This window comes from Zootoca vivipara, chromosome 14 (assembly GCF_965207765.1).
Source record: "Zootoca vivipara chromosome 14, rZooViv2.hap1.1, whole genome shotgun sequence".
Lineage (NCBI taxonomy): Eukaryota > Metazoa > Chordata > Lepidosauria > Squamata > Lacertidae > Zootoca > Zootoca vivipara.
Window position 1 is genome coordinate 32,274,760 of NC_142597.1, and position 22,376 is coordinate 32,297,135.

The 22,376-nt window shown below is 49.0% G+C and overlaps 1 protein-coding gene across 2 annotated transcripts in view; it reads right to left on the reverse strand.

The window, feature by feature from the left end:
• Nucleotides 1-5,796: 5,796 nt before the first annotated feature.
• LOC118096866 (AP-2 complex subunit beta) overlaps nucleotides 5,797-22,376 on the reverse strand; it is a 64,477-nt gene continuing 47,897 nt past the window's right edge. For both annotated transcript variants that reach the window (XM_035139183.3, XM_035139185.3), the window contains 4 exons: nucleotides 20,549-20,633; nucleotides 18,670-18,756; nucleotides 10,014-10,168; nucleotides 5,797-9,196 (listed from right to left, as the gene is read on the reverse strand). In XM_035139183.3, the coding sequence (XP_034995074.1) occupies nucleotides 9,122-9,196; nucleotides 10,014-10,168; nucleotides 18,670-18,756; nucleotides 20,549-20,633 (402 nt within the window). In that variant the 3' untranslated portion in view covers nucleotides 5,797-9,121. The remainder of the gene's footprint in view (nucleotides 9,197-10,013; nucleotides 10,169-18,669; nucleotides 18,757-20,548; nucleotides 20,634-22,376) is intronic.

Here is a 22,376-nt window from a genome sequence, read left to right on the forward strand (position 1 = left end):
ATTTAAAATGCATCTCTGGGTTATTTGCGGGGCTGCCTGCCTGGTGTTTTTGCATGAGTAGAATGTGTGCTTTTATTTAAAATGCATCTCTGGGTTATTTGTGGGGTATAGGAATTCATTCATTAACCCCCCCCTCCCACCACATGGTCTGAGGGACGGTGGACCGGCCCACGGCTGAAAAAGGTTGCTGACCCCTGTACTATATCAAGAGGCAGAGATGCAGAGCAGTTTTATTGCATCAAGAAAGGCTTCCACCCAAAACCATCCCTCAAAAATAAATGTGCATGGTGGGGGCAAGACTGGGCAAAAGGGGTCCAGGATTCAGACTACGGTACCAATAGTGCTTAGATCCAATCCCATGACTGCTATGTTAATTATTTAAACGATCTCGTTGGGATTCAAGGAGATCCACAGGGTCACAAAGCCTGACATGTTCTGGAAAGAGAGAGAGAGAGAGAGAGAGAGAGAGAGAGAGAGAGAGAGAGAGAGAGAGAACAGCTAAAGGCTTCACAGGTTCACCCCTGTGAGTTTCTCTTTAGCAGCAAGCGTGGATTGGGGCCCTAAAGCTCAGAAGGACGTCAGACCAGCTGTGGGTGCTATAGGGTGCCTATAGGGTCCCTGGATGGTGTTGTCAGAAGAGAACTTTCCACGCATTCCCAGCCATCAGCCGGGTCAGAGGGAGTGTTTCGGCCACAGGGTACTGTATTTAGATGGTGAGCATAAGAAGATCCTTCTGGATCAGGCAAAGAATCCTGTTCTCACAGTGGCCAGCCAGGTGCGCTCTCCCCTTCTGTGGTTTCCAGCACCTGGTATTCAGGCGCATTGCTCCCTCCGATCGATCGTGGAGGCAGAGCATAGCCATTGTGGCTACCGTAGTAGCCAAGGACCGCCCTCTCCTCCACAAATTGGTTTCATCCGCTTTCAAAGCCATCCACCCATGTTGGCAGCCATTACTGCCTCCTGTGGGAGGGAGTTCCACAAATTAACAATGCGCTGCGTGAAGAAGTCCTTTCTTTGATCAGTCCTGAATCTTCAAACATTCAGCTTCCAGGCATGTCCACAAGCTCTAGTGTTGTTAGAGGGGTAGAAAAACCTCTGTATCTGCTTTCGCCAGCCATGCAAAATTTTATATTCCATGCATAATTTTATACATGACCCACCGTTCCTGCTTCCAGTAATTATGTTACATTTTCTCTCGTTGTTGTTGTTGTTGTTTTTAACTTCCTTACATTTCTGCCCTGCCTTTCATCTATCATGTGGCTTCTGAGCATGTCACCCATCCAGGAATTGCCCGGGCCTATTTAAATGGGCATGTCAGGAGAACAGGTGTGGCATAGTGGACCGAGAAGACCTGGATTCAACTCATTGCCCAGTTAATGACATTTGCTGCATGTGCTTTTAAGCCTGTCGCTTTCCGAGCCTGATCTGTTCTGCGAAGGACCTTTGCTGAGTGGTAGAGCACTTGATCTGCATGCACACGGTCCCAGGTTCAAGTCCTGCCAAGCAAGGCTGGGGAAATATCACCTTGCCTAAAACCCTGGAGAGCTGCCCCCAGTTAGTGCAGCCAATATTGCGCTAGATGGGCCAAGAGACCGATTCAGCAGAAGGCCTGTGAACCTATTTCTAGCCGCCCTCTCTTCAGAACCACAGAATTGGTGGTAGAGCATCTGCTTGGCATGCAGAAGGTCACAGGTTCAACCCCCAGGCATCTTCAAGCTTAGGGCTTGACTCGGGGAATAAGGGAGCTTCCTATGTCCCTGTTTAAATCAGCCCTTCCATGAGGACTGGAAGCTTACTTGATTCTTAGGAGAACAGTCTGTATACGACGACGACGATGACTATATTATACCACTTACATGCAAAAATGTATTCTAAGTGGTTTGGAACTACAAAATCAATACATAATTAAAATACACAATAAACAAATCCATTAGGGCATAAAAAGACATCCTTAATTAAAATATACAGTAAAACAAACAATTAAAAAGCGTTAACATCTGGAGCACCCCCCACTTAAAGCGATAAAATAAAAAGTTAAATTTTGCCTTCAGAAGCTGGTGGAATGCCAACACTGATGGGGGCTTCTTGTTTTCAGCAGGGAGCGTATCCCACAACTTTGGTGCTACTATTTCCCTGCATTCACTCATTAAAAGCTGCTGCTGCAGGTAAATCAGAGGAATGTGGAATTCCACATTATTTCCAGAAAAGGTTTGTGGATTTGCTTCAAAGAAGCCCCCACCCTCCTGGTTTAAGTTCAGAATATCTTGAATGCTGAAAGGAGGAAAAAAAGCTGGTGCCATCGTTTCTTTTTTTCTGAGTTGCTTAGCAAATTTTTAAAATGAAAAGTTTGGCCTCTGAGCCTGTTTGGATATCACAGCGACAGACTCATCCTTCCTCAGACCTGGAAGATATTCTTCTTAATTTCATACATAAGAGGCTGATTACAGTTACTCACAGGAGGGATGCACTCTGCACATGAGCAGATACTATTACTTCACATATTCAGGACTGAGCCGTGCATTGCATATTATGCCCTAATGTGCTCTGGCTCATGTGAAACTGTCGTGTCTTTTAGGTAGACTACTTGGTTCTTTAAGTTAAGAGAAACGATAGTGTTTTGGATGATGAAAATTAAAATTTGGGTGGGGTGGGGTGGGGGAGAAAACCTGATTGCAGTCAGAAATAAGTGTTCTTGGTATTTTAAGGGTTTTTTGTGTTTGTGCATATTTTTTGGTAATGGTGCAATTAATATATCAATTCAAATTCATTATATTAATTCAAAAACTTACACACTGTGTGGTATGCCTTACTTTCTAAATAAGAGGCAGTGTGGGTGGAGAGACGAAGCCTAAAAAGACTTCATTTGCTCTCAGCCCCTTGGACCTATCTGTGACCCTGAAGCTTCCTATGGTCCTGAAATTCCTGACCTGACTTGCCCTGGGGAATGTGGCACCAGACCCGAATGCGACATCAGCAGAGGTTTCACACAGGAAAAAACCAAACCGGCCCATTCTGAACAAACTTTAAACGAAAGGAATCAAAAGTGTGCACATACCAACAAAGCAAAGGTAAAGAATCTTCTACTTTTTCTAGTTCTGGTGTTTTAGTGTTTTATCTGTCCTCAAACCACCCCCACCCCCCAAACCCAGTTTATTACACAGTTTATTACCCAGTTTATTAGGGGACCCAGGTGGTGCTGTGGGCTAAACCACTGAGCCTAGGGCTTGCTGATCAGAAGGTCGGCGGTTCGAATCCCTGTGACGGGGTGAGCTCCCGTTGCTCGGTCCCAGCTCCTGCCAACCTAGCAGTTCGAAAGCATGTCAAAGTGCAAGTAGATAAATAGGAACCGCTATAGCGGGAAGGTAAACGGCATTTCCATGTGCTGCTCTGGTTTGCCAGAAGCGGCTTTGTCATGCTGGCCACATGACCTGGAAGCTATACGCCGGCTCCCTCGGCCAATAATGCGAGATGAGCGCGCAACCCCAGAGTCGGTCACGACTGGACCTAATGGTCAGGGGTCCCTTTACCTTACATTTCACTTGGATCAGCCTTGAGCAATTTGATACCATTCAGATATTTTGAACCACCACCACCACCACCATCATTGTGGCTTTAGGCTCTGATAGAGTTTACTGCTACATTTTATTCTTTGTATTTTGTGGTTTTAGTGTGAATTGTATTTATTTTAAATATATACCACCGTTCACCCACATATTTCCAGGCAGAGCACCACAATAAAAGAGATCCCAATACAAAACAGGAACGTCCAATGTAATTTTTATAAATGTGCATCTTCGTTCTGTTGTATTCTACCTTGGGAGGGTTTTCTGAAGGGCAGAATACACACACGCACGACTTCAAACTTCAGCAATATGGACTAGAAATTTGATTTTTAAAGGGGGGGATAGATTCTAATGGAGTTGAATTCTCCTCTGAATTCTGCATCCTCCTGCCAACACACAACATACAGGGAAAACACGTGAGGAGGAAAACTCTTCTCCACAGCAGCTGGGCACCTCTCGGTGGACTCTGGACGCCTGCAGAATGATCAGGATTCAACAGCAGCAGTAGCAACAAGGCAGAGGCTGAGATCACAAGACGATCTGAGGCGAGGAAGAAAGTGCAGCCAAATCCCTGAGCGGAAGCCTTTAAGGGAGTGAAGACACTTGCTTGTATTCACAAGCAGGAACAAAGCAGGAGGAGACAGGCAGCCACAGGGATTCTTTTGCAACAATACATGGGAGCCTGGCTTTTATACATATATATAATAAAAAGCCCTTCCCTCTCCTGTAGTGGGAGCTTTCAGCTCACCAGGGCAGGGCATGAAGAGCGGAGGGTGTCAAAGAGGTTCGGGGGCTCAAGGTGCAGAACTGGCCCCCTTTACCCCAGGCTAACCATTTCCAAAGCACGCACTGTGCCAAACCAAACAGCTTTGGTTCCACAGAACCCCCACCCACTACGAGGGGGCTCCCTGCTGCATCTCTGCAGGATCCACTGGTCTACTGTGCTTCCTGCCAATCAGCTTCCATGGGAGGGGTGAGTCATTGCAGTGTGTGGCTGGGTAATTCATTCACTGCCTAACAAGAAACAAAGCGGGATTTCCAGACTTCAGAGGCGGCTCACCGTTGCTTCCCTGCGCCAGTCTCTGATCCGAGTGCAACCGCCTTCCAAATCATGCCCAACACGCAGCTCATTTGCCAGCTCACTGAGGGCAGGAAGTTCTTCCTCTGACACCCTCCTAAAACCCCCCACAGAATTCCTGAACAGGAAAAAGAAAAGGAATACAGGGAGCAGATATCTCAGAACCACCAAAAGCCAGGGGGATTGGGACCCACCCTCCATTTTTCCCCTCTGGTTTCTTCTTCTTCTGGACCTTCACATCTCTACTTCCTACATGGGGTAAGCCAATTCTGATTCCGCTTAAACTTTTGAGAACTGTCTTGCTGTTTTACATCCCCCCCCCATCCTGCAGTCACTGGAACTCTGCAAAAGGGGTGTGAGGATAGATCTGGATGTTCACATTACAAAGATGAGAACTGCATTGCAAATATCCACACCATGTTCCATTAGAATACAGTATCTTGAACATCAGGCGTCACCTTGCAGCACATTGTACAGCTCGCCTGGTCCCTTGCAAACAGGCATGCATACAGGTGGGACAGGCTGGCTTTTAACTTGCAACGCAGAACGCTGCCCATAACATGCATACCATTTGCCCTTCTAGCCTGACGTTCAAGGGAAATTCCACCTTCGACGTTAACGTGATATTCTGATTCTGCTTTCGCCCTCGGAATGCAGATACATACAGAGCCTGTGCTGGCAATTCTTCACGCTTGAAACATGAAATGTCAAACTGCGGAAACGCCTGTCTTTAAATCAGGCCACTGCCATTAGACGCGGGCTAATTAATCAGCCCTGAGTGCTCACTGGAAGGACAGATCGTGAAGCTGAGGCTCCAATACTTTGGCCACCTCATGAGAAGAGAAGACTCCCTGGAAAAGACCCTGATGTTGGGAAAGATGGAGGGCACAAGGAGAAGGGGACGACAGAGGACAAGATGGTTGGACAGTATTCTCGAAGCTAGGAACATGAGTCTGACCAAACTGTGGGAGGCAGTGGAAGACAGGAGTGCCTGGCGTGCTCTGGTCCATGGGGTCACGAAGAGTCGGACACGACTAAACAACAACAATTAGGCAGGGCTTCGGCCACATTTGCTCCTCAGTCCCCTGCTCTGGCAAGTCTAGGGCCTTGTCCCACCCTCCTCCTGAACAAAAGCACCACCACCAGGCAGCCAGATCTGTGTAAATGACATTTATTGATGATACAAGGCAAAGCTTCATTCCACCCCCCCCTCCCCGCAGTCAAATGCCTCAGAATGCAGCAATTTTGAGCAAAAACAAAAAGTACCCTCCACCCCACACTTCACAGCATGCAGACAAAAAGAAACACAGCAGGAGGCCCAGCAGAGAGACAGAGAGAACAGGGGCGTGGTGCATTTCTGGAAGGTCCCGGGCTTGCAGCCGCCATTTTGTTTCCGTCTTCAGCAGCTCCATTTTCCCTGGGCGTGGTGTTGCTGGGCACCACTGAGGCCGCAATCACAATATACATTTAAAGCACCTTGATACTGCTTTGAGCAGCCACGGCTTCCCTCAAAGGATTCTGGAAACCGTAGTGTGTTGAGGGTGCTGAGAGTTGTTAGGAGACACCACACTACAATTCCTGGAGTGGTTTAGTAGTCCATCGTCTCTTCACACAGAATTCTGTGAGGGGAATAGGGGAGTCCCCCCCAAAACGCACAGCACCCTTAACAAACGGCAGGATCCTTTTGGGGGAGCCACGGCTGTTTAAACTGGCATCATAACGCTTTTGAAATCTGAATGTGGCCCAACACCGAGTTGGAAGAGTTACCCAAAGGTTACCGCCACCAGCCCATCTCTCCTTCAAGAATTTCACATCCCCCGTTCTTGAAACTGCAATGGAAGTGGTTTTTCGGGGTGCACTAAATTCTTTACCTCCTGAAGAACACAGCAGGGAGAAGTCACTTTGTGTGTGCAATGTCTCTTTGTTTTTTAAAAAAAGAGTTGGGCCACAGGGTGCTTCAAACTTCGATCCAGAGGGGGCTTCACTCAGCCCCTTTGGGACGTCTCAATAAGGCCGAGTAATTGCAGCCTGGGTAATTGGGTCTGAGGGGATCGGGCCCAAACGTTTTCCTTGGCCTCCAAGTTCACACCTTTCACTACTGCAGATTCTTTGGCCCCAAATGGCAACATTTCAGAGGCACCGTTGGCCTTCTCAACCCTTAAGACGCTTGAGCTAAGCTCCCCAAATCTCCTGCCCCAAACTGCAACCGCTGTGAGATCCCGTTTTGTTTCTTGGAGCAGCTTAGCACAGGTGAAGCAGCAGCAGCAGCAGCAACCCAAACGGCAGCCACATTGACTTTTCCCCCACAAGAACAGGCCTACAGCCCCCTCTCCATGCGCTAGGTGCTCAATAGCACAGCTTGGGCAATTAGAGGCAGGTGGCAAAAATGAGGTTACTGAGCCCCTGGGGTGGGGGGGCTCCTGTGTAGGGCTGCTGCCCCTTGGCTTGCTTGAGGGAGTCTGTTGGACAGCCATCTTGGGGCCTTCAGAGCCTCAGAAAGGAGACCAGCTCCTTGGATGACGCTTCACAAAGGGTCACAACACAAGATCTTGGGGAGACAGCAGCCGCGAGGCCATCACTGTGAAAATTATTATGATGGGATTCCTTATATGTCAATGATTCTTGCTAGGGGAAGCTAAGCTCCTGTGTGGTTATAAGCGGCAGTAAAGGAAGTCACCTGGCACATTTTTGCCCTCTAAATGTCCCCCCCCCAGTCGGGGTCTTTTTTGTTTGTTTTTTTAAGTGCTGGGGACCCAACAGTCTTGCCTGTCCCCCTTGCCCAGCTTGGTTCTGGTGAATAAGCTTTCCTGTCAATTCCACTGGATTTGACCCGGATCCGTGTCATGGATTCAGGGCCAATAAAGCAGCAAGAGGCCGGCTGGATCAACCCCACCCCTACCCCCTCTTCCCTCAGTGTTTAATGCCATTCCTGGTTTCTTCTCCCGTGCCTTGCAGAAGAAGGAAGGCGCCTCCGTCTTCTGAGGGTGGAGGAATCTGCCGAAAGCTAACGGGAGGGTGTGAATGAAGCAGGTGCTGCTCCAAACTCTGTACATGCACAGAGGGCCCTTGGATATCGAGGATCTGCTCCCTAAGGTGAAGCGAGGAGCTGGCAGTAGGAAAGCGGGCATGAAAGGGAGGACCAAATTAACCTTTCCTCAGTAATGGGGCACATTTAAGTTTAGGGGTAGGCAAAATGTGCGCTCTCCCTCCCCGGATATTGCTGGACTCCAGCTTCCCACCTTCCCTGATCATCAGCCATCCTGCCTGCAAGGGCCGATAGGAGTCAGAGCCCAGCGACACTTTCCGGAGGGGCCACAAATGCCCCACCACCACCACCACCCTCAATAACAGTTGCTAGCCAGCAGTTTGAACTGGGTGCCTCTTCGACTGCACCCAACTCGGCCTTGAGGAAGGACTTGGCCCCTATGTGGAGAGGGCCCCGCGCTTCCTTAATGATGCCATACATGCGCCGTACCGTTAGGAAAGGCAGCTGCATTAAATGCAGCCCCGGAAAGCAGCTTTTGTGAGATCCATGCAGGCGCATATTGGAGACAGCTCTCTGGACACCTTCCACACCACCTGAGGCTCCCTAGAAACAAAAGCTCTTTCCAGCTGTAAGACACAGCTCTGGGTGGTCCTTTGCTCATGCTGAAAAGCTCCACGGGTCAGGAAAGACTGCCATGTTTGCAGCAGGCAGGATTTTCAACCAGGGTGGGGAGAGAGCACACTTCAAATTTAAGGGGTGGGGAATGACACGTGCCAGTTCCTAAAGACCAAATTGACCAATACTCGGTGCTGTTTCCTACAAGGCTGGTCTCTTTCAGATGCCCCTTCTTTCAGCCTCGCCTGCTTGAGACAGCTTGAGACAGAAAAATAATATCATCATCGTCATCATCATCATAAGTACACAAATGTTAAAGAATAAAGTGCGGTGTGTATGTTTTTCTCAGGCTGGGCAGAGATGGTGTGTGTGTGTGCACGCGCATGTGTGTGTCTTGAGTGTTCAAAATGAGACTGCATGTTCTGAAGTGTCAGCTAGAGGCCTACAGTGGTTCGAGAAAACGCAAAGCGTTGGCACGAGATGGAGAAGCCCCACGGGGAACGGATGAGCGAGACAAGACGTGGCAACACGGGACTGGCGGGAAAATGAAATTATATTACAAAAAGGAAAAACGGATGGCGCAAAAAAAAAAGTGGTTACAAACTCCTCACAGATGCTAAAAGTATCAAATGGGACGACTTCCCCCCTACGGTTACCAGCAACGTGGACACTACTCGCTACCTTGGTTTTGCCTCAGCGCGTCGCACCGAGATCTTAGACAACAACACAGAGCTTTTTTTCCCCCTCCCCCCCCCACGCCAAGAGGGTTCTGGGCCTGCACCGGCAAAACAGGGGCGGCAGAGTGTCTGGAGTCAGCCCCGTCCCGATCTCCCTGCGCGGTGAGGCCGGCCGTCAGCAGCGGCGGCGCCTTCGACGGGCTTAGTTTTTCAAAATGGCGTCGTAGACCTGGTAGACGTAGTGGGAGACTTCGGGAGCTCGGCATTTCAGAGAGAGCTGTGGGAGAGAAGCAGGCATGAGAAGAAGGGAAGGATTATTTGAAGGCACCTGGGAAGTTGGGGGGAAGCGCAGAAAGTTGTTGAGACAGGTTTCAAAGGCCTTCGTTTTCCTCCCTCCTCATTTCCCAAACTGAGGTTTAGAGATTACCGCGGCATAATTTCTGACTCGAGCAAGACCCTGTCAGCCCTTAACACTTCTGCCACAAAAGACCTGCTGGAGGCTGGGGCCATGTTGAAGGCGTTACTACCAGTATGTAAAGCCCTGAACAACTTGGGACCAGTTTGCCTGCAAGATCGCCTTGCCACTCGACAGCTTCTATCTGCGGAACTGGCACCGTTACAGGGGCATATCATATTCGTTCCGCAGTTGTACGAAATCAAACTTTCAGCACGGCGGCACCTAAACTTTGGAACTCCTGACCGATTTGACACCAGCCAGGCGCCTTCGCTGTTCAATTCTCGGCACCTGCTGAAAACATTTCTGTTGAGACAAGCCTACCCAGACATGCCAAATGTTGGTGTGTTTTTAGTTTAGCACGGGTCTCAATTTTCCTAAATGATCTGAATTGTTCTTTTTCATTGCTTCTACCGATTTTCCTTTTTGTAAACCGCATTGAGGTTTTCTACAGTGAACAAATAAATGGGAAGGCAGATATTTATGGTGCCTTTCCTTCCCCCAGCCACAGGGCTGGCCCCATCATTAGGCTGCCTCGGGCGGCAGATGCGAAAGGGGGGACAGTGAGGCCACAGCAGCGTTTGATGCATGTTCTGCCCAATACTCCCAGGCCAGCCCCTGCCAGTGGGGGGGGTCTTACCGTGTAGTTGGGGTTCCCTGGCTGAATGCGCAGCTCAGCCAAGATCCAAATGCCATTGGTGAGCTTCAGGGATTGGTACAGCATGTCCTGTCCTTCCACATTCCTCTTGGCGATGGTGTAGACGTTGTTGTTCTGGAGCTTGCTGGAAACGGTGTCTGTGCACAAGGGCAAATAAGGAAGAAAAACCTCATTAGATCACACGAAGGATCCAAGCCAGGAGTGTGCTTCACTAGGGGGGGGGGTGCCACTGTGAAAAGAGGGGCTAGATTGGCCCCTGACTTCATCCAGCAGACTCTTCTTCTGTACATTGCTCCTGACACACTCTCCAAAGGCCGGGTGTGTGTGTGAGTGGGTGAACACACAGAGGAGAGACATAAAGAGCTCACCCCCGGAAACATTAGAGTGCTGTTCAGTTGCAGTGCCATCGAGAAACATCTGCACACCGTTGACTAGCCTCACTTCCCCAGAGCTCTGCTTAACGTGCAACTCTCTCATTAACTGCCAGGAATCTCCACATTTTGCGACACAGCATCCTCCCCATAAAACGCTGGCTATGCACGCCTTCTCAGCACGGAAGCTGGGCTTCCCCAGGTGCAGAATTTGGAAGGCACTGCTGCCGGGTGGGCCAGATCAATGCCTCACACCCAACTAGACTCTGGAATGGCTGGTTGCAGGGGGTCACACAAGGTTCACTCACTCATCTATCTACACACACACACACGCACGTGCGCACACACGCACACACACACCCCATGCTCACAATCTGATGGGCTTCCCTGTCTTTGGTTGCTGTGGAAACACAGACACAACACAAGCGCCTATCCCTTCCCAGGGCTGAAGTTCCTTTCCCACCATACAACTTTATCCAGGGAAATGACGCCCACACAGCCCACCTAAAAATGCAGCTGCAAAACAGCTGGTGACATAGCAGGCTGCAATCACGGGGCATGGGAGGAGGGTGGGAAACCCGCCAGGCCCACCTCCTCCTACCCTGCGAGGGGACTAGCGCCTTGCAGAAGGCAACTCCCCAAATCTAACCCAGGATCCTCAGTTTATATATAGGATGGTGGTGTGGCAAACATGTTCAATTTTGCCAAAAAACAAACAAAAAAACCACCCCTTACTTTGCAACCAGTGGGAGGGGGGCATGGAGGGCTCGATCTGGCTGGCAGATCAGATTCTTATATTGCCTTCCCCTTGTGGGCCAGGTTTGGCAGGTGGGTTAAACACCTGGCACCACAATGATGTCAGGCAGCCCTTTTCCATGCTGTTCTTACTATCCGTATTTTAATAGACTTGTTTTTTACCGGTATGTTGTTTTAATTCTGTTAAGAGTTTGATTCATTTTTGACGATTATCTTTTATTTGTTTTCAGCTTTTTATATTTTGTGTGTTGCTTTAATTTGTGTAAGCTGCCTTGAGTTCCTGGTTGGGGGGGGGGGAGGGGATATACATAAATACAATAATATATAATATTACCATCCAGCACGTTAACTTATTAAATGAGTGGTCGCTGCCAGCCCCAGATCAACCAGGACACCTGCCTTGCTTCCAGTAAAAGAGAGATGCTTGTGGCAGAATGCCTCACAGGGACAAGAATCCCTGCACCCGACTGCTTTTGCATACCAATGTGTCTCTGAAACTACAATTGCATCTCTTACTTGCCTGATGGAGGATGGAAAGGGGTGTGTGTGTGTGTGTAGACTACACTATTGAGACTTCTGACTTTGGAGAGGCTGGAAGACAGCCTACTACAAAACAGTAAGAGTCACTTCCAGTGCTCCACCGACTTTTCCCTCTGGCCCTGCACAATGCCACCACGCAGCCCCCGGAAGCCTGCAAATGAGAGAACCTGGCCCTTGGGGGTCGTCCACCTTTGCTAATATATCTTTATTGTCATTGTCCCCTTGAGGGAACAACGAAATTACTCGGTTGCTACATCCACTCAGATAAAGCATCCAAAATTACTACAAAACCTAATTAAAAACAGTAAATATGATACAAAATAACAAGTAAAATAACTCCAGACTTTCCATTTAAGGCCAAAATCGCTCTAGAGAAGGAACTGTTCCTGAGACGGCTCATTCTTGCCTGCATTGTTCTATATCTCCGTCCCGATGGCAGGAGCTCAAAGAAATGGTGACCAGGGTACGCTGGATCTCTTGATATGTCTAGTGCTTTTCTATGGAACCTGGTGGTGTAGATTTGTTCTAAGGTGGAGAGTGAGCAGCCAATAATGCTCTCTGCTGTTTTAATAATTCTGCACAGCCCTGCTCTATCCTGAGAAGTACAGCTTCCATACCACTTCCAGTAGGAAGCAAAAGCCGTTTTAAAGTTCGGTATTTTATTCTCCCCTGGCCAAACCAGAAACAAGAGAGGAGCTTCAAAAAAGAAACGGGTAGGGAAGTGAGGGTCATTTCTCAGCCCTGCTGCTTCACATCTTAACTCCCTTGCCAAGCAACTGAAGTTTCCATTGACTGATCTCCACCCATTTAAATGGCTGAGCCTGCCAGCCTTCATAGCAACTGACCAGAAGTGTGAGTGAGAGGCACGGGAAGGCCTCAAAAAGGATTAATTTTTGGGAATGTTTTTTTTTATAAAAACACAACCAAGACATGCATTTGAACTTGCCCACTGTCTGAAATGGGCCAAACCGAGAAGGGCAGTTTGAAAAAAGCCGGCCACCCCCCATCCCCTAAAACAACGCAGTTGGTTTGGAGCCTGCGATGCTGCCTTTGGCTCGACCGTATTTATCATTCCATTTCTTTTACCAATTTCTATGCTCCCTTTCACACAGATGGATCTCGGGATGGTGCAAAGCGGCAGTGATAAAACAAAATAACAAAATATTGTAAAAACTATGGATGCTTGAAGAAAACAACAAGCCAATGTCAGCACTTTTGATGCCCAGGGTGCCGAAGAAAAATGTTGTTTGGCAGGCCCCAGGGAGGGTGATCCAAAACTGGGAGGACCTGCAATTTCCATGGGGCAGTTTCACATCCTGTCCAGCAGCACCTACCGTGTTTCTCCAAAAATAAGACACGTCTTATATTTATTTTTCCTCAAAAAAAAAAAAACCCACTATGGCTTATTTTCAGGGGGTGTCTTTTTTTTCCCCTCCTCCTGCTGCCACGGCCGGCATTGCTGCTGCGCCTATCACTATGTCTTATTTTCGGGGTATGGCTAATATTCCTTGAATGCTTAAAAATCCTGCTACGTCTTATTTTATGGCTTCGTCTTATTTTCGGAGAAACAGGGTACCCTGTTTCCCCGAAAATAAGACATACCCATAAAATAAGCCATAGCAGGATTTCTAAGCATTTGCGCAATATAAGCCCTACCCCGAAAATAAGACATAGTGATAGGCACAGTTCTGTTGGGCGCCAAGGAAGAGGCGAGGCTGGACGCGTAATAAAAAATAAAGACACCCCCTGAAAATAAGCCATAGTGTGTCTTCTTGAGGAAAACTAAATATAAGACAGTGTCTTATTTTCGGGGAAACGCAGAGTCAGAAGCTCTAGTGAAGAACAGCCTGCTGGATCAGGCCCAATGGTCCATCTAGCCCAGCACCCTGCTCTCACAGTGGCCAAGCAGATGCCCCCAAAGGGAATCTCGCAAGCAAACTTCCCCTCCTGTGGTTTCTAGAAGCATCGCCGCCTCTGACTGTGGAGCATTAGCCTTTGCGGCAAGTAGCCATTGAAAAATACTACGAAGGGCGTGCGCTGGGAGATTCGGAGTTCTTCCCTTTCATTCACAGGTAGCAGTGCCAGCTCCCCCCGCCGCCCCAACCTCCACTTCCCGGCACTGTCATGCCAAGGCTGATGTCAGCTTCAGAGGGAACGAGGAAGCGTTGCTAGGCAACGCTGCCCGGCAGTGCCTGACACACAAGGCAAAGCGGCTTGGGCCCACGTGACCGGCGGCAGTGGGGCCCCGCTGTCTTCATAAACAGGCACCTGCTCCGAGTGGTGCTGAGCCCTCGGCAAACGGGGCGGAGGACCAGAGTTGCCAATTTGCCGCTGGCTCCTTTCTCCGCTCCCCAGATCTGCATAAGCAGCATTAGAAATCCCTCGGGCTCTTTCGCAGGCCTAGACTTTGGGGGGGGGGGGAGAGAAAGTGCACGGCCTGGCAAACAGGAAGGTCCATTCTCTAATGCAGGCATCCCCAAACTGCGGCCCTCCAGATGTTTTGGCCTACAACTCCCATGATCCCTAGCTAACAGGACCAGTGGTCGGGGAAGATGGGGATTGTAGTCCAAAACATCTGGAGGGCCGGAGTTTGGGGGTGCCTGCTCTTAATGGATTTGTAAGCCGCTTCCCAGACAAAGAGCCTGTCAAAGGAGTGTGCGAGGAAGCCAATTCCTTAAAGCAACGAGCACCACAAGGCCACCCCTTACAAATTCTAGAAAAGCAGTCCAGCCCACTATTTCAAACATGCAATTAATATTCTGTGAGTGGCGCCACACTCGCTTTGCACATTTAAAGCGCTACGATGCAACATCAAACAGTCACGCCTTCCCCAGAAGAGTTCTGGGAGCTGTAGTTTGTTAAGGATGCTGAGGGTTTTTAGGAGACCTCTGTTCCCCTCCCAGAGCTACAATTCTCAAAGGGACTGAATGAGCAATACCTCCCCACAGGGAACTCTGGGAATTGTAGCTCTGGAAAGGCTCTGAACAAAACTACAGCTCCCAGAAGTCTTAGGGGGAAGCCTTGACTGCTTCTCCTCCAGAAATCTGTCCAATCCTCTTTCAAAGCCACTCAAGTCGGCGGCCATCACTGCCTCCAGTGGGAGGGAGTTCCAGAGTTTAACTTTGCGCTCCGTGAAGAAGTCCTTTCTTTTCTCTGTCCCTGAGTTCTTGCATTAGGGAAGGGGGGGGGGAGTATACTCTCTCCACTTTTTCCATGCCAGGAATAACATTACAAGCTGCTATTGTGTCTTCCTTGCCTCTTCTCTAAACCAGGCATCCCCAAACCTCGGCCCTCCAGATGTTTTGGACTACAATTCCCATTTTCCCCGACCACTGGTCCTTCTAGCTAGGGATCATGGGAGTTGTAGGCCAAAACATCTGGAGGGCCGCAGTTTGGGGATGCCTGCTCTAAACCAAAAGGTCCCATACGCTGCCCCTTGATGATTTTGGCTCCTTTTCTCTTCCTCAAATCCTTTTTCTCGAGGGGAGGTGACCGGCCACCCCCATCTCCCCACCACTGTGCCTCTCTGCGCTCCCTCCAGGCATGGAGCCGCGAATGGCCCTCGTGGGATCATGTGCGGGTGCTGACACCCTTTTCAAAGGAGGGCGTTCTGAAGCTTCCAAGAGAACACAATGCGTGCATGGGGGGGGGGAAGAGAACCCCCCTCCCCGCCTGCTTCCACCCTCCGCTCTCTCACAAGCAACGACAGGGCTTTAAATAGTGCCTCTTGCCCGCCCCAGTTGCCGCTCAGTGAAGCTCCTTTGACATGTGGAAAAAGAAACCCCTGGCTGATAGCAACACAAAGGAGGGCAGCGCTGCCGCTGTTTACTTAATTGTAACATGTACGGCTTTGCTGACATGTTTCAAGAGCTTAGTCATCCGCAGAGGGTGACCTTGTCGTTGCCGAGGGGGGGGCGAGGAGGGGGCAGCCCCGGAACAAGGAACAAACCAACAACTTGCTATTGATCGCTGGAAACAGCTCCGAAGGCAGGGAAATGTGTCTGTGTGTCTGTGTGTGTGTGTGTGTGTGTGTGTGTGTGTCTGTTGAGCATCCATTGACTTAAAGACCCTCCCAGGAGCCTGCTATTGTGTGACCTTCCTACTTCGGAAACCGCAGGCTGCCTTTTGTTCTCCTGCGTGATGATAATTGCGCCTTGGAACACTCTTTATTATTCTCTTTTTTTAAAAAAATATATATATAATAATTTGGTTGGGAGGCAGCAGTTGTCAAGAGGAGGGCGTCGACAGAAGCGCAAGAATGGGAAAGAGAGGAAAAACCCCAATCCACGGAAAAAGAACGTTTTGCCTTCATAATTAAGTCAGAAAACTAGATTTAGATTTAGAAAACTAGCTACCTAACAGGATCTTACTTTTCTTCCCAGGAATGCAAGTGGAATAATCTGTGGCACAAATTTTGCCAAGCTGGAAATCTTAGCACGGGTGTGTGACGCATATATACAAAGCTAGATAGATTTTTGTGTGCTTGCGTATACTTTCGTCCACGTTTATATACTGTATACATCGTATTATGCAGGGGTTCGGTTCCAAGGGTTACATGTATACGTGAAAATCTTGTCCCTTGTGGCTAGCAGGTGAGTGGGGAGAAATCTCACACGAGCATCCCTAGCCTCCCAGAGCTGGAGCACCAAGCAGGCCTTGCCCAGCTAGCAATGCTGAACGCTTTAAAAAGCTCCTTTTGCACCAGATCTGCTTGGGATTGCCCTGCAGGAGAATAGCTTTAAGCTCTCTAGGCCTTGCTTGCTGGGCAAGGCCTGCTCACCCGGTGCAAACAGAGCTTTTCAGCTCTCTTGCCTTGCTTGGGACTTGAGCAACAGAGCAGAAACTTTTGGAGTATGGACCGCTCTGATCCTGCTTTGGTAACATGGTCAGCAAACTTTCTGCGCTTCAAAGCTCTCCGCAGCCACCTCCCCAGATCAGGGAGACCCTGCCTGCCTCTCCCCCGCACGCCAGAAAACTGTGGCAGAGGGATGAGGCATCTCTGAGATGAAGCTGTCGCTGGGGAAGCAATGGCATGCAAGAGAATCTGCCAGTCTCCCTCTGCTTGTGGAGAGCCTGAAAAGTGGGTCATGCCTGATAAACACGATTTGGGTTTCTTCTTATCAGTTCTGGATGGCTTCCCCTATCTCGGAAGCTGATGCCTTGCCCCCGTAGCAATTACAGAGGCTGGCTTCCCGGCCTGCCCCTCCTCTCCGCTTACTCTGTGCTTTGAGATCGGGCTGCTGAGCTCGCTGGAGACGGCAATATCTCCAACAAGGAGAAGAGGCAAAGATCAGGGGAGGGCTGTGTTCTTCGCGTGGTTCATTCCCCAGCGCAGATCCAAGTAGGGTTGGGAATGACTCTTCCCCGAAGCCCTGGGGAGCAGGTGCCAGTCAGTTTAGACCAGGCACCCCCAAACTGCGGCCCTCCAGATGTTTTGGCCTACAACTCCCATGATCCCTAGCTAACAGGACCAGTGGTCAGGGATGATGGGAATTGTAGTCCAAAACATCTGGAGGGCTGAAGTTTGGGGATGCCTGGTTTAGACAATTGAGTGCAGACTCCATATAAGGCAGATTAGGGAAGGGATGTAGGTCATGCAGAAAATTCCAGGTCATCTGTGGCTTCTCTGGGTAGGTTAGGAGAGACCCTCACCTGAAACCTTGGAAAGCTGCTGCCAGTCAGTGTAGACAATACAGGACTAAATGAACCAAGGGTCTGACTCTGTATAAGATTGCTTCCTATATTCCTACTTAAACTAGACCTTTGTTCCAAACCATGAAGGATGGAATCCTGCTTTATTTTTAGGGTAAGGACAAGGTTAAGGAACAGGCCATACTTTCTATGCAGAAGGTCCCAGGTTCAATCTCGGGCATCTTCAAATAGGGTTGGGAAAAGACTCATGTCTGAAACTTTGGAGAGCTGCTGCCAGTGTAGACAGTACTGAGCTGGATGGACCAATGGTCTGACTCGATATACAGGCTCGTTCAATGTGTGCACAACCACGCACACACAGCAAACCCAGAAGTGACCCAAAATGTCACAAAAAGGGATAGAACAGGGCATTTGCAGGCTTTTAAAATGTCGTTTCAGATATGCGCAATCTCCCTTAGACTCGTGGTGCCTTGGAACATAACCACCACATAAATGGGGGGTTCCCTGTAAGACATCTTCCTATGTTCCTAAGACCTGCCAGCGGTGGCAAAGGGACCGGCTAAGGGAGGCTGCAGTGATTGAGGAGACCCTTCCCTAAAGGAGGCACATCTTGCGGAGGAGCCCACAAATGGGAAGCATCCTTGAGGGGGAGGTTGAGACTGTTCTAGATAGACTGTGCCTGCCACAGGAGGCTCCCTGCCATCACCATTCTCCAAACATCCATTTGCATGTAGTTGAACCCCCCCACCATCAACATAGGAGGGAGACAATCAGCCGGCTTAGGAGAACTCCAAGGTTGTGGAACTGTTGTTGTTTTTTGTTTGTTTGTTTAAAACCCTTTAATGAAGCATAAGAACATCAGAAGAGGCTGCTGGATCAGGCCAAGGGCCCATCTAGTCCAGCATTCTGTTGTCACAGTGGCCAAAGGGATGCCCCAATGGGAAGCCCAGAGTAGTATAAAAATCAATCACAGGTAACTCTTGAGAATTTGTAGATCTGTAGAGTTGGAAGGGACCATAAGGGTAATCTAGTCCAACCCCCTGCAACACAGGAATCTTTTGCTCCATGTGGGGCTTGAACCCACGATCGTGAGATTAAGCGTCTCATACCCGACCTATTGAGCTATCCCTTGTAGCTCAGGTAGGTGAATGGGGGTCTCCTAACAACTCTTCGCACCCTTAACAAACTATAGCTCCCAGAATCCTTTGGGGGGGGGGAAGCCATGGCTGTTTAAAGTGGTACTATAGTGCACTGAATCAAAACTTAACAAAGATCCCCACATGCAGTAGGTACTGTTTATTGAAAAAAAGATCACTCACCAGCATTCAAGTGGCACTCTTTAATCTGGAACTGGAGCTCATTTTCATTTGGAATGTCTTTCCATGTCGCGAGGAAAACTTGGCGTTCTGTTAGTGGGTGGGAGAGGAGAAACGCCGTTTGAGACACCCTTACATCTCTCCATCCAGACTAGTTTCCCCCCAGTCATTGGGCCACATTTCAGGCAGCGCAGTTTCTGAAACCCAGCACCCGGAGGGATAGATGCAAGAAGCAGATGAAAAGCACCCTTAAGCTAGACTACCATAATGTGGGGCTACCCTTGAATCATAGAATCTTAGAGTTGGAAGGGACGCAAGGGTCATCTAGTCCAACCCCCGGCAATGCGGGAATCTCAGCTGAAGACTGCTCTGAAGCTACAGTTGCTGCAGAACGCTGCCGCCAGGGCACTAAGTCACACATCAATCCAGAGTCGTGCCATTTTCTTTCGCTCTTAATTTAAAAATCCTTAATGGTTCACAAATCACAATGTCAAACACCAACAGAGTAAATTAGAACTATAAAACCATTTTCTAAAACAGCAGCAATCCTATAGATGGTTCTATGATTAAATTTCCCCCGAGTCCTAACTGGCATTAACCTCAAGAAAGCATGAAAGTACAGGTGTGCCTTTTTACACCCAATGGAACTGGAGTAAAGATGATGACCGACAGGCCTCCAGTGGCAGAGAGTGCCACAGGGAGGGTGCAGCAACTGAGAAGGTCCTTGACTGTATCACCACCCCAGGCCCTACCTTGCAGGAGGCACCCCAAGAAAGCTGCCCTCCAGTGATGTCAATGACTGAGCTGCCCTTAACTGGAAAATGTGTGTTGCCAAGTGTTTAGGCCCTGAGCCATTGAAGGCTTTGAAAGTCAATGACAACGCCTTAAAACGGACTTGGACATAGAAACATCGTCACCCGACCCCACCCACCCTCCCCCCATCTACCTCCCTCCCCTTTTTCTTCCCAATGTCTCAACAAATGAAACTGATTTGCAAAAATGTTATGAGAGACATTGCACACATCCTTGTAAACCAAGAAAACCTTTAATTTAAAAACAAAACAAAACAGACTTGGACACGACTAGGCAGCCAATGCAGATCACGGTGAAGAGGCATAATCTGACTCTGAAATAGTGTGTAACTCTTCAACCAGGTGGCATCATTCTGCACCTACTGCAGATTCCAAACAGTCTTCAAGGGCTGCCCCACATAGGATGCACGGCAGTAATCCAGGCACGAGGTTATTACAGCTATTATCTTCCATCGGCTGCTAATGCATTTCTGGCACTGATTCGGTTTTTTTCTAGTAGATGTTGATGATAATAATAATAATAGCAGCAGCAGCAATGACGATGGTGGTGATTCAATTTCTTACCCACCCCTTCACTAGAAGGTCTCAGAGTGCGTTATAGCGATTCAAAAATAAAATATTAAGAACAGTTTGAAACAAATTACAAAGAACAGGGTGTGTCCTAAATCTCTCAAGTGTCACTGGGGCCAGGTAAAAAGGTGTGTCTTCCAAACATTAGTCGTTTGAGCTTATACTGGTGTTTATGATGATATATTATCCTGTGCTGCTTTTTAAAAAACGTGAAATCGCATTGTATTTCTTTGTGATATGCTTAGGATATCGTAAACCGCTTAGGGATTGCTTTAAAGTAAGAAGCAGACTATAAATTACCCCTGTCAATAAAAAATGTCGATCACATCCTTTTTGGCCTTGAAAGGCGTCCTTCCTCTTTACCCGTCCCATCTCCCCTCTGCCACTCTTGTTCCCAGACGCATCTGGATCTGGCGGAGGCAGAAGAGACTAGCCCCCCTTCCTTGACACCCCACCTTCCCCTCCACCTGAGGTCAAATGACAGAAGAGGCCCCACTTACCCATTTTGCCATCCTCGACGAAAAGCACGTTGAGGGGAATAAGGCAGCTGAAGTAGAAGACATCAATGTTGTTCTTGACAGCCACCTGCCAGGAAGAGGAAGAAGAAAAGAGGGAGAAAGTGATTCGCAACCCACTTCTCCAACCAAGGGGTGGGGGGGAAGAGATGGGGTTTCCTAGGGAAAAAAAACGAATCAGAAGGTGGTCTAGGAAATGAGAATTCCCCCACCAATCTCATTTTTAGCACTGAGCAACCCCATTGGCCTTAACGCTCCACCCCCCTTTCCAGTGCTTTTTTCCTGGGGGGTACACACAGGGGTACACATGCCCCTAAACATTTTGTGAATCTAAGTTTGACCTCATTGAGGGGCAGTATTTCAATACGAGCAGGAAAATGAGAGTACCCCTAAACATTTTTAAAGAAAAAAAGCACTGCTCTTTTCACTTAATGTGTCTCTGCATCCCCCACTGCCACTCTGAAATAAATCCTAAATAATCATAGGGCTGTAGAATGGGAAGGGTCTCCAGGGGTCATCCAAACCAACCCCCTGCAATGCAGGAATCACAGCTGAAGAATCCCTGACAGATGGCCGTCCAGCCTCTGTTTAAAAACCCCCAGTAAAGAGAATAGTTCAGTTGGGCTTTCTGTTTCCACGGAAAAGGAAATAGCTGGGCGACAAGAGCACCTGCTTACCTGCTTGGCATGCAGAAGGGACCAGTCACTAGTGAGCAGTGAGCAGTACTGAACTAAGTACCAAGTACCAGGCCAAGAGTCTGACTCAATACAAGGAAGCTTTCCCGTGCAGCTGGCCTCAGTGCCCGTAGTCAAAGCAATCCTGCCTACCCTAAAGACTCCCTGCCTTGTGGAGGGCAGTGTTGAAGTTCAATTATTGTTTGTAGCCAATGGCCATTGCAATATAAACACAAAACACAGGGACAAGCAGAGCAGTGGAAAGCAATGGATAAACTCAACTCTGATGGAGGTATACCTCTTTGCCTTCCCTGATACGGAAGCAGAAACAAGAAGTCCCATTGGAAAACCTTCCCTAGGCAAAGCCCTGGTATGGGGATATGTTGCCACTGGAAAGTTTTTGCAAGGATCCATCACGGCGGGAGGCGATTGGCAACAATTAACTCCATGGGGATATCGCCTTTGAGTTATCGCAGTTCCGACACGTAAGAAAGGGGACTGGAGGGAGACTCAAAAGCACTGCCCAATCAGCCTGCTTGACATCCCTGACAAAATACATGTGAAACATCTTCTAGGTAAATTAGAAAAACCGGGTTCCAGCCGCGGCTGGTTTCTTCCAGGGGCACACAGCAACTGGCCGGTGTTTTGCTTTGAACCATTTCACCCTAAAGTACATAAACGCTGTATCCAAACGGCCGCATGCTACGTTTGTGGATCGATTCTGCTCTGCAGCGAAGCATGGCCAAACCCAAGCACATCACAGACATGCCACTGTCTGAGGTTGGGGCTCTCTAGCAACTGCAGCAGCAGCTTTAGCCATCAGGGGCCTCAGCTGTCCACTCTTCCTCCCCGCCCGCCCCCCAGCAAGCCAGCCTGCTATTTTGCTCAATGCCAACGGCTCTCAGGAGACAGAAGCGAGATGCCAGAGAAGAAAAGGCGAGCTTCAGTGGCTACCGTCAGTGTCAGGAACACCAGCTAGCCGTGTATATATTGGGGGGAGGGATCTGCACCTGAGCGTTGCTGGTGATCACAACCTCTTGCAACCCCCTTACAGTTTCTCTTTCTCAGTGGAGACTAACTGCCCCCCCCTCTCTAGGGCGAGGAATAGGTTTTATCCCCATTATGGGAGTGTCTCCAAA